This window comes from Hyaloscypha bicolor (genome assembly GCF_002865645.1).
Source record: "Hyaloscypha bicolor E unplaced genomic scaffold K444scaffold_53, whole genome shotgun sequence".
Classification (NCBI taxonomy): Eukaryota; Fungi; Ascomycota; class Leotiomycetes; order Helotiales; family Hyaloscyphaceae; genus Hyaloscypha; species Hyaloscypha bicolor.
The window spans coordinates 2,084,468-2,099,703 of NW_020194555.1; the positions used below are offsets into that span (position 1 = coordinate 2,084,468).

The following is a 15,236-nucleotide window of genomic DNA, read 5'->3' on the forward strand; positions in this document are numbered from 1 at the left end:
GATAATTATTGCGCACGAGGCAAAAGTTCCAGGTGCTTAATCGCTAAATTTTCAGGCTCTCTTAAGGTCGACACCCCTAATCGACACCCGTGGGGGGGGGGGTGGTTGTTTTTCTTTTCCCCCCATGCCGGGACGTTAAAGAAAGGTTGGGACGACTGAAGAGGCAAGGGAGAAAGAGCGCGCCGATTTTGGAATCAGGAAACACAAGCGTACTGGTCATGTGAATTTTCTCCTTTCCCTCCATCCTACAACAAGGAAAAACTTATTAAGAACTTCACGGAAAGCTTGTTCTAAACCTTTCCAGCCATCCACACGAACTCCTTCATTTTGACCCTTAAAAGATGTTAGTATTGCATTGTTAAATAGAAGGAGAAAGGGGACCAACATTCAGAGCACTGAGCAGAAATCAGATTCCGTCAAAACCCTATCGAAGTTGGTGCAGTGGTCAGCTCCCTCCAAATGTGCTCATTCGAAATGGCTCATCAATCATAATTATGCCGTTTCCGTCGGAGGACGCGGACTAAGATAAATAAATGCCTACGCAGTTGCTGTACACTGGATTTCAACTTGATATCATACTGCTGAATTTCCAGTTCAAAGCACTCTAGTATAGGACATCCCTAGGGAATACTCTTTGCTACTACACTTTAATGCCAGATTGATATTGATCACGTGATTATATGTTCAATGCTCCATGATCGTCCCGAAGAGTTGAGGCAGCACACAGATAATTCTCTATAATAAAGAATGTTTGAGGCTGAAGCCGTTTATTCAAGCCAGTACACACATACCAACAAGTTTCTCTGTCTTTCATAAGTACAATGTCTCTCGTAAGGTTATCCAACGCCGGATCTCGTTTGTCCAATTTTGCCGCAACCATTGCCCAACAAAGGAGGGAAATCTACTCCTCGCACCATTCTACCAATTCATAAGATCTAGCAAAACGTTAGCACACTTTCTACAACGAAGACCGGCAACCTCACCTCTTCCAAACAAAGCCCTCTTAGCCCAGTCCATTGCCAACAATATCCTCGTCCTCAAACTTACACTCTGCGCAAAATACACACTTCTCCACGCATAAACAGCCCATAGTCCACCAGCCAAGTTCCACCCATTACCGAGATCAAAGACCGCCGAATTACCAATGTAAGCTAAGCTTCCCAGATGATGATACTCAAAGGCTTTATACACAGCTTCATCTAAATCGCCATCCCGTACATCATTGACTCTTAGACCTGGAGCCGCTCTCGCCACCTTGTTGAATTTATGCCCGAGGTACTGGCCCTGTTGATGGGCACGCTGTGCAGTGGCGGGTAGCGACGTGAGCTTGCTATCAATCTGCATCAGGAGTTCGCGCAACTCCCCAAAGTCTAAAGTCCCAGATTGGTCCTTGTCATAGGCAGCAAATAGCTTGTCGAGTCGCTTTAAATGGTCTGCAGCTTGTGGAAACCGCTTTCGGACTTTTTGGGCCACTTCTCGCCACTCTCCAAAGGTGATGTGCATGGTCTCTGGATCCTTTCCCTTTTCCCACGCCAGTGTGCGCAGGAAGGTCACAAGATGGTCGGCGACATTGTTCTGGACGGTAGAACAGTCACCGATGGCGTATACGTCCCCTAAAGGTGTACCGTTCAACCGAAGATGAGTGTCGGTTTCGAGAGCATGGCGATTAGTCTGTGCAGACCCCAGGGCTGCAGACACTTTTTGGCAAAATTCTGTTTGCGAGACTCCTGTAGACCAAAGGCAGAATCCCATGGGTAGTTCTTTAGTAATAGTTTCACCATTTTCATCCTTCTGGGTAAAGAGAATCTTGTCTGCTTGAACCTCCTTAACTCTGGAATTTGTGAGGACCTCGACTTGATCCCGGGAAAAACGTTCTTCTGCATACTTCGAGACTGCCTCGTCGTAGGTATTTAAGATGTGTCCTCGGCTCTGAATAAGATGCACTGAGATCTCATTGCGGAGAAGCTTGGGGAAGTGTGCAGTCAGATCCTCATTAAGAAGATCGAATAATTCCGCAGCAAATTCAACTCCTGTGGGTCCACCACCGCTAACAACAAAGGAAAGAAGTCGCTTTCTCTCATCATCGGGTGTCGTTGGTAGACAAGCATATTCTAAATTGGTGAGAATGTGGTTCCTAATCTTCTGAGCATCATCAATGTCCTTCAAGAAATGACAATGCTCCAATCCCTTGACTCCGTGGGGATTCGTTGTTGACCCGACCGCAATAACTAGCTTGTCATATGGCAGATAGAAACGCACTTCGTTCCCATTGTTGTCTTTCTGGGATAGCTCGACCAACTTCTCGGAGAACTCAACATTCTCTGCTGAAGCCCTGATGAAATGCCCCTTGACCCTAGTGACAATCCGCCTGATCGGTTCCACCAAAGACCTGAATTCTAAAGTTCCAACTGTAGCTGAAGGTAGCATTGGCGTAAACAGGAAGTAGTTGGTCGGCGATACCAAGGTAACGTGGTATTCATCTGGGTTGAGTGTTTTCAAGAGAGCAACGCTGCCCCATCCACCTCCAAGAATCACCAATTTCGGCTTGTCTTTCTGGCTTTTCATTTCCGAACAGTCGTCATCGTCGATCTGTACCTCTGCAATTGGGAGGTTTTTCGGGCCGCCAGTTCGTGGGCGTAGTGCTCTCTCGGACACTTGAATGTCCCTAAAGGATAGGTCCTCTCGGTAGGTAGACGCATCGTAGAGAAAGAACCCAACCACGCCGATTCCGATGAAGAGTATTGACCCTCCCAGCCACGTTGCTGATCGATAGACAAAGTTAAGGATCCAAGATCGTCTTTGCGGCAGAGGTTTTCCGGACACGGAACGAGCTTGGTGGGTGAAAAGAAGCTGTCGCAACGACGCTCTGCGGCCTGCGGGTATGCTCTTCTGGAGATCTGGACCGGAGTGAAGTGACCGCAGATTCGGGAATCGATAGATCAGACATGTTTGCTTCCACACAGGAATTGCGCATCTGCGAGAAAGATTGCCTCCCAGGCAAACTCGTGCTGCGCACGCCGCAGGTTGCTGCAACATAGCTTCCAATTGATCGAATTCCCGGCGATTGCGAATGTTTACGAGGCTTTAACCATATTCGCAGTGAGTGCTGAGAATTTTTTGGTGTTGAGCAGAGGGATGTCTTGAGTCGTTGTCACAAAGAGTATTGTTGAGCTGTGGAGGAGTGCTCGTAGCTCCTTATCATCGTACAGTATCTGACGTATGTTCGAGCTTTGGAGGCTGAGGGCGGAACAAACGGAAAGTGTAGCGCCCCACAGGAGAAAAAATATTCTTTGCCTGCAGTGTGCTCACAAATGCAACCAACTTCCAGCCATACACACAAAGCTTCAAGGTTACAAGGGATCAAATATTATAGCTGGGAATTACTAAGCGGATCGAAGTACCGAGTGGTCCTAGAGTTTATAAAGACGCCACCATTCTCCATCTAAGCTCCATTGAACCACCAAAGAACACCTTCCCATGCCCGCCGTTGTCCCAAAGCCCAAGCCCAAGCATCCCGAGAGAAAGTCCCCCCTAAAAACTTCCCATGAATGCCCTACACCAAATCATCCGACGCCAAACCCCGCCCCATTGCGATGTAGATCCAACGCCGCGATGCAGTTTCTCTCATTTCATGTAATCATTGGCTCATGCCCGTTCTCATGAGCTTCGTGTCTCTCATCTCCATCCAGCCCCAACTCGATCGTGGCGGGGAGATCCCTCTTCGCTTCTCGTGCCGTGTTCTCCGCCCACGCTCGCAGGCGAACAAGACTTCTGATTGCAGCATCACGTCGTTGATTTTGGCAGGCTAGTATTGCTTTGTTGACTCTATCCGCTACAGATTGGCGGAGCCCAGGCTGTAACAATGCAGCAAGAGGGGGCTCGAGGCTATCCGAAGGGAATACGAGCAGCGCCATTGTTCTCTCCAAATCTTCCATGAACTCCTTATTTGTAGGTGCCCTCGGAGCCAGCTGTGCTGTTGCAAAGTTCAGCGCCGGGGTAATATCACCGCCGGGTGTTGCATTGCATGTGCGGATGAGCTCGACCAGTTGAAGTCGAAGAAGGGCGAAGTGTAAGGAGGGGTTGCTATCAAGAACCTATCGTAGAAGTGTCAATACGTAATGACATACAAGACGATACACATATTATGGGTAATGGTATGTTGCTCATACTGAGGACTGAAGTTGGTACTTTTTCTCATCACCGACCCGAAGGCTATATGAGTGGTGCATGAAACTCGTGTCTAATCATAGCAAGAAGGGGCAATAGAAGAAACCTCCAAACTACTAACCTGAGGTTCTAGCTCGTTCAGTGCATCGACAGCTTCTTGAATGTTCCCAGAGTGGATGGAGTGTTGGATCTGCCGGCGAGCCTTCACGGACTCTTCTTCCTGTTGCGGGCGGAGATTCGCTTCTTTGGAAAATTTTGCAGCGGCAGAGGGATACCCTTCAGTGGTAAGGTAGTCGAGAATAAGAGCATTGATGTCACTAACAAGGTAGCCTCAGTCAGCTCGGGTCTTTGCTTGAGCTCCACATAATGCTATTGTACGAGTGTGTAGTCGGCGAATCAGAAATGACAACTAAATAAATTCTCCGCATGCGTAATTTTTAGGAGAGATTCCCAGTTGATAAAAGGTCATCATGTAGAGCTTGCCTAGAGCTTGGTCGGGGGAAGGACGGACTCGTGGGAGGACGTGCTTTGGGGATCGGATATCCATACCCTTTCAGCGGCTTGACATCCTCAACCCGTCTCTCGAAAGTATGCCGCACAGGGGTGGCGGTCGACGCTGTGGAAGAAGCCTGAGACAGTCAGCCTCGAAGCCATGATGATTCGGATCTCGAACGGACCATTCTTGCAACGAGGATGACTACTAGACTACCTGTGTCTAGTCTCCATATGTCGTAAAGGGGCTCGGTTGTGCAGAAGGCTGGAGTGTCCAGCACTGCGCAATCTCGTATGGATGAATGTTTGTGGAGGATGAAGAATAATGGAGGTTGACGGCGTTGCAAATTTCAAGCTCAGCTGCAGGGTAGTCTTGTGGAAAGTCTAAGCCTAGTTGGGACGACACTGGCTCTCTTTCACGTGACGGTATGACACGAGACCTCAAACCAACCGCCCCCGAGCAAAAGGCCAAGCACGAAGGTTAAGATTCACGATTTACCGTTGTTTTCGCTCCTCTTGCAACATGATCTGATCCACATATTTCACCAGTCATCCGGACAGCTTACATGCTCCAGCTGTGGCTCCTCCGCGTTCCCGAGTCGCGGGTCCCCTCTTTGTAAAGCCCTACATTGGATAATATGGCAGATACTCTGAGCAAACGGGCTCATTACTCACCACCATGGGCCGATGTTAGCATAATTGGAATTGCTGGAAGCTCGGGATCGGGTAAATCAACGCTATCTCACGCCATCGTCTCTAAATTGAACCTTCCTTGGGTAGTCATTCTGTCAATGGTACGGAACGTGGCATCGATAACTCCTCACCTTAGCACTGAAACTTGTCACAGGACTCATTCTACAAAACCCTGGATGTAGAAGCATCGAAGCGAGCATTCAATAATGAATACGATTTCGATTCCCCAGACGCCATAGATTTTGATGTTCTCGTCGACAGGCTACGTGATCTGAAAGCTGGGTATGTTCGCCTGCTCCGAACAAATATATCTTTGCAAACCCTTCCCGGTGATCTGAGACGGACACTCATTCTCTCGATAGAAGGAGAGCCGAAATTCCAATTTACTCGTTTGCCAAACACGCCAGAGAAAAGGAGACCACATCTATCTACTCCCCTCACGTGTTGATTCTGGAAGGAATCCTCGCTCTATACGACCCCAGAGTTCTTCATCTTTTAGACATGAAGGTATCCACTGTTTCAACTGAATTGATATCAAATCGGGTATTGACTTGGAGCTCAGATATTTTGTGAAGCAGATGCAGACACTTGTCTCTCAAGAAGAAGTAGGCTGTAGTCTTCTTGCCTCATTCCCAACGTTAACCCGTCTTGCAGTTCTCAGAGATGTGGAGGAGCGTGGCAGAGATATTGAGGGCTGCATTAAGCAGTGGTTTGCATTTGTGAAGCCCAATTTTGAAAGATATGTCGAGCCTCAGAGGAAGGTCGCGGGTAGGTCCGTCCTCTAGCATTTTAATCATGTCTAATGAGTGAAGATATCATTGTACCAAGGGGTGTGGAGAACAGAGTCGCAATTAGTAAGTGCTATGGATTTACTGGAACAATAGCTGACAAAATAAGCGATGGTGATCCAATACATCGAGAGAAAATTGATAGAGAAATCCAAGGCTCACCGAGCCGAGCTCAAGAAATTGGGTCAAAGTTCCGAAGACGACCCTCTCTCTGAGACCGTCACCCTCCTGGAACAGACTTCCCAGCTTCGAGGAATGAATACGATCATCCAAGACACTGACACATCGGCCGAAGACTTCATCTTTTATTTCGATAGGTTGGCCACTTTATTGGTTGAGCAGTGCGTGCATGAACTATGGTCTGGAACGTTGAAGGCTTATGCTAATTATGCAAAGTGCCATGAATAATGTCTACTTCAAAGAAGCGACTGTCCTGACTCCGGTTGGGACCCAATACCACGGCTTGGCCCCGATTGGAGAGACTAGCGCAGTTGTCATTCTTAGGGCAGGGTCGGTCTTCGAGACTGGACTAAAGCGAGGTCCAAAATTAGATCCATCTTTTCTGTGACCTCATTCTAACATTAACCACAGTTCTACCAGACTGTCGAACCGGACGTCTACTAATCCAATCCAATGTGCGAACTGGCGAACCGGAGCTACATTATCTCAAGCTCCCGGAGAATATCGAGACACACGATAGCGTGTTGATCCTCGACCCACAGATGTCGAGTGGCGGTGCAGCTTTAATGGCAGTCCAGGTTCTCCGCGACCATGGTGTTGACGAAGAGAAGATCGTTTTCGTCACCTACTTCGCCGGAAGATTGGCTCTGAATAGGCTAACAAAAGTGTTTCCCAGTGTCAAGGTCGTGGTGTGCACGATTGTAGCTGATTTTGAGGAGCGCTGGATTGAAAAACGATACTTTGGTTGTTGAGCCAACGAGGGTCACTATTGAGATGCAGAACATGAAGCCGTGCTTGAAGCACTTGGAGAAATCTAGGTCTAAGCTACTCATTCTGGCCTCCAAGGTCGATACCTGGAGATGAGGAACACTAGATGTGTTGCCGGCGAATCGAGACGACTGTATGGAGAACTTTGCTGGCCAAACCAAGACGTGCACATCAATCTAAACACAGATAGAGGGAAATTTCGACACCTGGGTTGATGATATAAAAGTGATGCCCTCGACGCCACAAATAGGGGTCGTTATGGGACCGCCGCATTTAGAGTGGCTGTCAGATGGGTCCCGCTCATCATCAATAGCGTTTCGAGTAAGACAGAGAGGCCTCAACATGTCTCGGACTTAGGGCATTGCGTAGGTAGTCTCTCGCTTTCGACAACATGCGCGAATCTGCTTGTCAACGTTTTCGAGTGGAAATTTCCCTGTTGCCTCTTTTCTTCTCTCCCATCCATTAACAGAACCTCACGACCCCGTGATCTCCTGCAAATTCAACACTTTGAAGAGATCACTCCGCCGCGAATTGAGAACAAGGTTCAAGATGCACCTCTCCCGAGGTGTGCTGATAGCACTCGCTCTGGGCGCTTCGAATGTTGCAGCACGACCCCAGTTTTCCTTCAACCTGGCTTTTAACATTGGCCCGGAGGAGCAACCGAGCAGCCACAGCAACCCCGAGCCAACTACATCTGCCGCTCGGGTACAGGAATCTTCATCCTCAGGAGCAGGCAACCTTTTCAGGGGTCGGTTTCGCGGTTCCAACGACCACACCACTTCCCAACCAGACGGCCAGAAAACCCCTCTTACAAGCAATAACCAACAAGCCCACGCACGACCATCAAACGCAGCTGGTCCTTCAGTTGTCTTCGATGGCCTCAAATCCGGGTCTGCCTCTTACACCACTGTTTCCGGCCCTATCAGTGCTGTAGGCCATTCCTCTTCGAATCCCCCTCCTTCCAAAAACCAAACGGTTCCTGCTGGCCGCCCTTCAAACGGTCTGAATGGGAACTCGCAGTACGATGGCGGCGGAAGCCCCTCCCAAGCGGGTCAATCTTCTCCCACAATCACTAAAGCCGGCACCGCTCAGTCAGAAGGCCAACCCCCGGTTTCAACAGGACTTGTCGGAGCATCAACACTTAAGGATCAAGACACCAGTCGCAATACAACCAAGCCCGCTCCATCGAGAATCGTGTCATGTTTGATGTGCAAGAAGGGAAACAGGGCTCGAACCCCACCAGCTCTTTCAAGGCTGGTAATAATCGCTATCAGACTGGCGATCATCGTGTTCAAGAAAGCTCAGCACCAGGAGGCCCCGGTGGCCATTCTCAGTCCGCTTCCGCAAAGTCTAGAAACGAAGATGCATCACGACGTTCATTCGAACAATCCGCCAGCCATAGATATTCGACCTCATCCTCCAAAGTGCCCGGGGCGTGGCCCATCTCGTCTAGATCTGTACCTGAGTCCTCAAAGGCTTCTATCATCTCTGGGAAACTTCCTACCTTGGCTTCAAGCCAAGGGCCAGAACCCTCCTCGATTTCAAGTCGGTTGAGATCAGGAATCTTGAAAGCAGGAGAATCTACGCGCACCCGCGAACTGCCAAAAGCATCGCCAATCTCGGGAAGCCAGAAAGTTCCATCAGCCCAAGGCAAGCCATCTGCCTCTGGACCAGGAAGTGGACCAAATTTCTCCTCGCTGTCAGGGGGAAGTAGCTCTGAATTCAGCGCCCCAACCAATTTACCCGGCAGGGCGTCCACCTTGCTGTCCGCAAATTCACAGCTGCAGTCATTACAACCAACTGGCAAGCCCCGGCACTCCCAAATTCTGAACTCTATAAGCTCTGAAATGGTCAGTGGAACAAACATACCAGGAGTATCGCCCAAATTGACCTCTATAGCGAAGCAAGTTTCCACCGCTTTGCCAACAGGACAAGAAAAGCCTTCCCCGATGTCTGGGAAATTTTCATCAAAGCTTGGAAGCGCTACAAACACACCAGAGCGGCAGTCGCTCCTTTCCTCGCTTTTGAGACAGACAACACAGGGGTCTCTTGGCGTGGCTTCTCTTCCATCTGATGCTGCAACTTCTCATACGCGAAAGTCCTTGGGCTCGTCTAGAACAGCAGAGAGCCCTCGGACCTCCATTGAAACCTCACGACCCCATTACTCCGGTGTCAACAGCGCTTCGCAATTTTCCCCACGGGCCTCGGCCGACTTGGCATCATCTACTGCGCGAAATGGTATGAGCAACATCGCAGGAGGCAACTTTGGCAGTACAATGACCTCTACCAACGCATTCGCTTCCTCGTGGCCAGGTTCACAAGCGGGCTCCTCAGTGGTGCGAATGGGCACCAGCAGTAACAGCGGCATATATAAGAGCGCAACTCCGTCTTTCAGCAAAACTATCTCTTCCCCAACCGAGAGGAGTTCACCCGCTATGGAAAGCAGAACCAAGCGCGGAGAGCAAGATAGTGCAACCCGGTCCTCCAGCCATGCTACTCCTACATCGAGGGCTTCATATGAAGGCTCTTCGCAAACCAATCTGCTTCCTCCAAATATTCAAAGCCTCACTAAACGCCTATCTGGGCTTTCGAGCAACATCAGCTCCGTGAGAGCCCAGACCACATTATTGCCCGTTCAATCTAGCCTTCTGACCTCTGTAAAAGGCCCGACATCTCTAGGCTCGACCCCGGGATCCTCGAGGTCAACCCAAGCTGCCTCGTTGAACGGAGCTGAGAGTATGCGTTCTGCAATGTCTCGACGCCAATCCAGCTTCATCAAGCATCAGGAGAGTGATTTATCAACGAGGTTTCTCTCACAAAGTCGATCCGCTGTTTCTGAATCTGATGTGTCGACAAGCCAGCTTCGGCGTTTGAGCACGACCAAATTGTCTCATGGAGATTCTCAAGGCTCGTCATTTGGAACAACTCAAATAATACCAACAAGGTCACTGTCTCTTTCCTCTGAAACTGTTCGCCAATCTAGCTCAACGTATTCCGATCGATTGAATTCCAGGAAAACCGAGAAAACCGACGCCCCAACCATCTCAACATCAATACAGCAGCGATCATCGATGATCGCGTCAACTAGCAAGGAAATACTAACGGTGGTTTATAATTCATATAGCGAGATCAGGTCATCTGAAAGTCTGAGTAGTGTTCTCACAACGGTCTCACCATCGCCCAAACAGTCAAGCATGTTGGCCGCTGGCAGAACCCGAATGTCCTCCATTTCACGAGCACCAAGCTACCCAGCAGGATCAAACTCACCCGAAATCGTATTTTCAACTCCTGTCTCGGAAGAAATGTCACGACTATCGAGCTCCACGAACGTCCAACCGACTAATTCTCTCACCCAAATCAAAACAAAGTCCTACATCGGAATCTCATCTTATAGATCATCTTCACGAGCAGTCTCACGGACCGGTCTGGCGAGCTCTGCAGAAACCAATGCTCCGGCGTCCTCGACACGTCGTACTTCGAGTAGAAATCAAGAAGTTTCGCGCTCTCCCACTACCTTCGCAGAAACTGGTGCTACACCCGACATGCCGTCCAGTAGCAAGGGAGGTGATACTCTGAGCGGAGTTTCACCACAGGCATCAACGAGCCAAGTTTCTTCCGCACCAGGGGCCGCATCTCAGTCATCGACCTTCGGAGGCGCCTCTGATACCACTTCGAGTACTCCCAGTATACACTCATCTGACTTAGGCCAAGCATCTCTATCTTCAATAGGTAATGCCGAACCAACTTTGAGTTATACGCCATCCCAGTCTCTAGCGGTAGCAGGGTCTTCTAAGACTTCGGGAACCACAAAGGCATCAGATTCTCCCAAGGTCACAGGGTCCCCCAGGGCATCAGAAACTGCAAAGACATCAAAAACCCCAATGGCATCGGAGTCCCCCTCTTCCAAGACACCAGAGTCTCCTAACACGCCGGAGACTCCAAAGGCTTCTGAGTCTCTTGAAAGTCCGATTTCTGTGGGATCACTTCCAGCTGCTAGCAGTACCGGTTTCAACTCTTTTGTCTCTTCAAGCCAAGCTTCGAGTGCACCCTCCATGCAGAGCTCGGTGGCTACTAAGTCTACCTTTCCCGCCATGACGAGCAGCATGCTAAACAGTCAGATCACGTCTGCATTAGGCTCGCCATCCTCTGCCGAAAGGAGTCCTACTAGATCCCTGGTGCAGCTACCCGCTGAAGGGCAGATGACGGCGACTGAGACTGCTGCCATGACATCTTCCGCATCATCTCAATCATGCGAGGCTCAAACCCAGACACTGACCAGCGCCACCACCTCGTTGGCAAGCCTGCCGCCTCTTACAACTTCCCAGACAATAACCACCGCCCTTGCTTCAACCGACGCCAGTGGAAGCCAGACAGTCAAGCCTGCTTTGACCACTACCCAGCTGTCAGAAATGGGAGGAGAGTCTGCATCTGAGTCTGCCTCGGCTAACTCCATGCACTCCACTTATACTGGAGCCAATACTCCATCATCCAGCTCTAGCCCATTGGGATCTGGCGCAATGGAAACTGCAATGACAAAACCAAGCAGCCCGCCCAACGACGCCAAGATGAGCCAGCCGGTTGGTTCCACGGTTCTTACTGCTACTACCACTCCTGAGACATCCCCATCCTTGACCTTGTCGAGCATTGGATCATCTTCTTCTGCCTCTGAGACTCAGGGGTCTGTTGTCAGCCCTTCCCAGGTAACTAAGGGTGTCGATGCTTCATCCTCAGTAGCAGTGATCACCTCTTACCAGGAGTTCATGATGCCCAGGGCGTCACAATCCGGAACTACCCAGTCTCCAGCATCCTCTGGAAAGATGATTATCTCTGGAGGCCAGACTGCAGCAGCACCAATGTTAACCGAGGAGCGTCTCATGAGCCAGTCATCCGCATACACCTCGCACGACAAGACCCCAAATGAGAACCCAGTTGGCTCAACGCCCACCCCAGACAGGACGGTTTCTAGTACGCAGTCGCAGTCACCAAATAAGATCGAATCTTCTCTAAACTCAAAGGCAAGCGAGATGGCGAATTCCGGGGTGAGTGAAGAGAGCACGCGCATCTTGCAAGTCTCAAGTCCGAGCGAGAGCATGCTTACTTCGCAGACTTCCAGACCTACTATTCCGGAATCTAGACCACTCAACATGGCAACCCCTTACCCTACGTCCATTGATGAGACAAGCCGTCTCCCCTCCAATGACATAAACACTGAAGAGCCGCAGAAGAGCAGCACCAGCAGCCTGCTAACGAAGTCAGATTTGACCAATGAGATTTCTTCCACAGCCGAGCCGTTGGCCGAATCAAGGCGTACGATGCCTTCTGCATCTACTCCAAGTAGCCTGTCGCCGGCATTGTCATCGGGTGAGGTCACCTCCGTGGGTGGGGCATCGTCGGTCAGGAAATGGAGACCTCGAAGGGAGCGGAATCAATTGCACCGAATACGGCGCTCTCTAACGTCTCGCCGGAGACACCCCAAGCCACCGTTTCGGTTAATACCGCAAGTAAGCAGGCAACTGAGGTGGAACCCGCAATCTCGACAGATGGTATTCGCCCTACGGACTCCTCGAGCATCGCCAAGGCCGGAACTCGAACAGACAAGATACAGCCTTCAAGCACCAATGAATCTGGAGCGCAGCAATCTGGTCAGTTGACGACTACGACCCCCCCACCTGAAAGTAGCTCTCACAAATCCGAAGGACAACTTCCCGAGACCACACCGACTCAGCCCCAGTCTTCTGATGCTACGAAGCATCCCGGTGTGACGCAGGCCCCGGGTGAAGGTGGTTCTCGAGGCGAATCATTCACCTTCACAGCAAGTCAAGCACTGCCAATTGAGAGCCACTCCAAGCAGTCACAATCCACACCTGGATCGCCCACGCCCGTTGAGAGTGCCCAAATCGACACGCTGCCTTCATCCGGAACTCAACGTGTGCCTGGACAATCGAGTTCTGCTCAGATGAGCACCCCTGCTTCTGCCGCTCAACCAAGTACTGGCTCGTCCGGCCCCGTAGTACCTGTCGCTCCTGCCAACACAGGAGGGTACAATAATGCAGAACCTCTCTTCAAAATTCCGCCAAGTGAAGGAGGACATGGCCAAAACTCGACAATTCCGGGAAATGGACACTCAGGTCCGAATCAACCCGGTCAAGGAAACCAGGGCCAAGGTTCGACGAATCCAGGCAACGGACAGCCTAGTCCTAACCAACCTCCCTCGTTACCAAATAACGGGGTCGGTCAGGAACAGCAAGGCCAAAGCACAACGACTCCAAATTCTAATCAACCATCCTCCTGGCCTAACTACGAGCCAGGCCAGGAACAGCAAGGCCAAGGCTCAACGGTTCCAGTCGACGGACAACCACGTCCTGAACAGCCTCCTTCCTCGCCAAAGAATAGACAACACCCCGAGTCGGACAAACCAGGCGCTGGATTAAATAACGGGGTTAATGGGGGTTCTTCAACACCGGACGAGACTAGTAATGGAAAGGGCCAATTTGGTACTGATCAGTCGAAATCACCATCGAATACTCCCGAGAACCGAGAGGGAAATACTCAAGGGCAACCAAGCTCCCCTGGCTCGATCAAAGAGATTCCCAAGCCGCAAAAGTAGGGGCTAGAACACCAACCCATAGAATTACCACCTCAGCCCGGAGCATAGAACAATGGACAAGAATCTGAACCGCCAACAGCCAGCAAGGGAGGCAATCATGCGCCGCCAGCTCAACAGCAACCACCCCAGCTTTCAACCCCTGGCAAAGGAGGCGGCCAGGGACGCCCGGCACCTCCAACAAACCATAACGGGCTTACTTTTGCGCCAACTATTTCCGAGATCTTCAACTTCTATGATGGCTCCGTGTTCGATCCTACTGGTAACTCCATGACATCGGGAGCTGATAGAATGGCACAAGCACGCGAGATCAACGCCAATGTACCGTTCGAAATCCAAAGCGGTTTCAACGATAGGAGTATTAACTATTACCATCCTGGAACTGGCGATTTCTTTTACTACAGGGTATACAGTGATAATGGTTGCGCAATTGTCCAGGTGGCTGCCTCTTGCAATTGCTACGTGAGTGGATTTGATCAACAACTTCACTACTTGACATTCGACCAAGGAGCCGACTTGGAAAGATCCACTTTCAATCACAACGCGCGTCTTCCACCCGCAACGAAGCATTCGGTCAAATCTGGCGATACACTACTTGCGATTGCTGAAGGTGATTACTTGGATGCAATTGCAAAGGTCTACAACGTTACTCTCTCTGCCATTGTAGCGTTGAACGAACAGATCGAAAATCCTGATCTCATCTTCCCCGGCCAAATGATTAAGGTTCCCGCCAAAGGACTCGGCGATCCTTTCTGTACGACTGTCGAGCCCGGAGACTCTCTTTACTCGATAGCAGACAAGTGGGGCCTCACCCTACCTTCCGCTGAAGCAGCCAATCTTTTGATCAAGGACAAGAACCTCATCTATCCGAAACAAGTCGTGAATGTTTCCATGTACTTGCCTGTTCAAGGTAATCTCACATCCGCGAACTCTTGCCCAACATGTGAGATGGATGGCCAAGCTGCAACTGCCTTGACTGGTGCTAAGTTTGCGATGGTCACGGCAGCTCCAAAGCTTTTTACGACCACAGTTGAGGTTGGACCAACAGCTACCCCAATTGTTGCAAGGGCGCCCGCTTTGGCTGGCTCCGAGGGAACTGTTGAGAATAATTCGTGGGTTGGGAATGGCGAGTCGGCTCGCTGACCTCTTTTTAGAATGCTAACAAGTCGTACAGCAAGCCGTAAGCTTTTCCGTCGTGTCTAAATTCGCAGTGTGGGATTTCAATGCACAGGTTGTGAAAATGTAAGTCGTATTCGCTTAATCTTACCCCTTTCTTTACCGAGACCAGGCTAACTCAACAGCCCAGCGTTGAAAAGAGCGAGATTGTCTTACATAAAATGTAAAGTTCTTAAGATTTGTAAAGTTTAATTAGATAATATAGATTTCTCATAATGGATGGAATATGGTACTTTGAAGATTGTTTTTATTACAAAATAGAGATGTAATTTTTAATTAAGTAATATAGATTTCTCATAATGGATTGTTGCAGTAAATGCCGCTCTATGTAATATAATTGAGATATCGAAGGAAGAGAGGCGTGGAGT

At 50.0% G+C, this 15,236-nt stretch overlaps 5 protein-coding genes across 5 annotated transcripts; 3 read left to right on the forward strand and 2 right to left on the reverse strand.

Annotated features, from left to right (window-relative positions):
* Positions 1-926: 926 nt before the first annotated feature.
* On the reverse strand, positions 927-3,036 carry K444DRAFT_627484 (uncharacterized protein; the record flags this gene model as incomplete). The annotated part of the gene is made up of 2 exons (XM_024882804.1): positions 927-935; positions 1,048-3,036. The coding sequence occupies 2 exons, from the start codon at positions 3,034-3,036 to the stop codon at positions 927-929; spliced, it is 1,998 nt and encodes a 665-aa protein (XP_024739474.1).
* Positions 3,037-3,476: 440 nt separating this feature from the next.
* Positions 3,477-5,001, reverse strand: K444DRAFT_345128 (uncharacterized protein). Its single transcript, XM_024872057.1, has 5 exons — positions 4,845-5,001; positions 4,717-4,796; positions 4,289-4,484; positions 3,623-4,094; positions 3,477-3,559 (listed from the first exon to the last, which is right to left on the reverse strand). The coding sequence occupies exons 1-4, from the start codon at positions 4,845-4,847 to the stop codon at positions 3,630-3,632; spliced, it is 744 nt and encodes a 247-aa protein (XP_024739475.1). The 5' UTR covers positions 4,848-5,001; the 3' UTR covers positions 3,477-3,559; positions 3,623-3,629.
* A 296-nt stretch (positions 5,002-5,297) lies between these two features.
* Positions 5,298-7,072, forward strand: K444DRAFT_641859 (uridine kinase; the record flags this gene model as incomplete). The annotated part of the gene is made up of 9 exons (XM_024884675.1): positions 5,298-5,453; positions 5,507-5,634; positions 5,715-5,859; positions 5,915-5,957; positions 6,007-6,120; positions 6,165-6,206; positions 6,250-6,481; positions 6,537-6,679; positions 6,732-7,072. The coding sequence occupies 9 exons, from the start codon at positions 5,298-5,300 to the stop codon at positions 7,070-7,072; spliced, it is 1,344 nt and encodes a 447-aa protein (XP_024739476.1).
* Positions 7,073-7,395: 323 nt separating this feature from the next.
* Positions 7,396-8,815, forward strand: K444DRAFT_345229 (uncharacterized protein). Its single transcript, XM_024872059.1, has one exon. It carries the CDS (start codon positions 7,638-7,640, stop codon positions 8,640-8,642), a length of 1,005 nt encoding a protein of 334 aa, XP_024739477.1. The 5' UTR covers positions 7,396-7,637; the 3' UTR covers positions 8,643-8,815.
* A 4,926-nt stretch (positions 8,816-13,741) lies between these two features.
* K444DRAFT_345211 (carbohydrate-binding module family 50 protein) lies at positions 13,742-15,036 on the forward strand. Its single transcript, XM_024872058.1, has 3 exons — positions 13,742-14,818; positions 14,867-14,934; positions 14,994-15,036. The coding sequence occupies exons 1-2, from the start codon at positions 13,963-13,965 to the stop codon at positions 14,893-14,895; spliced, it is 885 nt and encodes a 294-aa protein (XP_024739478.1). The 5' UTR covers positions 13,742-13,962; the 3' UTR covers positions 14,896-14,934; positions 14,994-15,036.
* Positions 15,037-15,236: the final 200 nt, after the last annotated feature.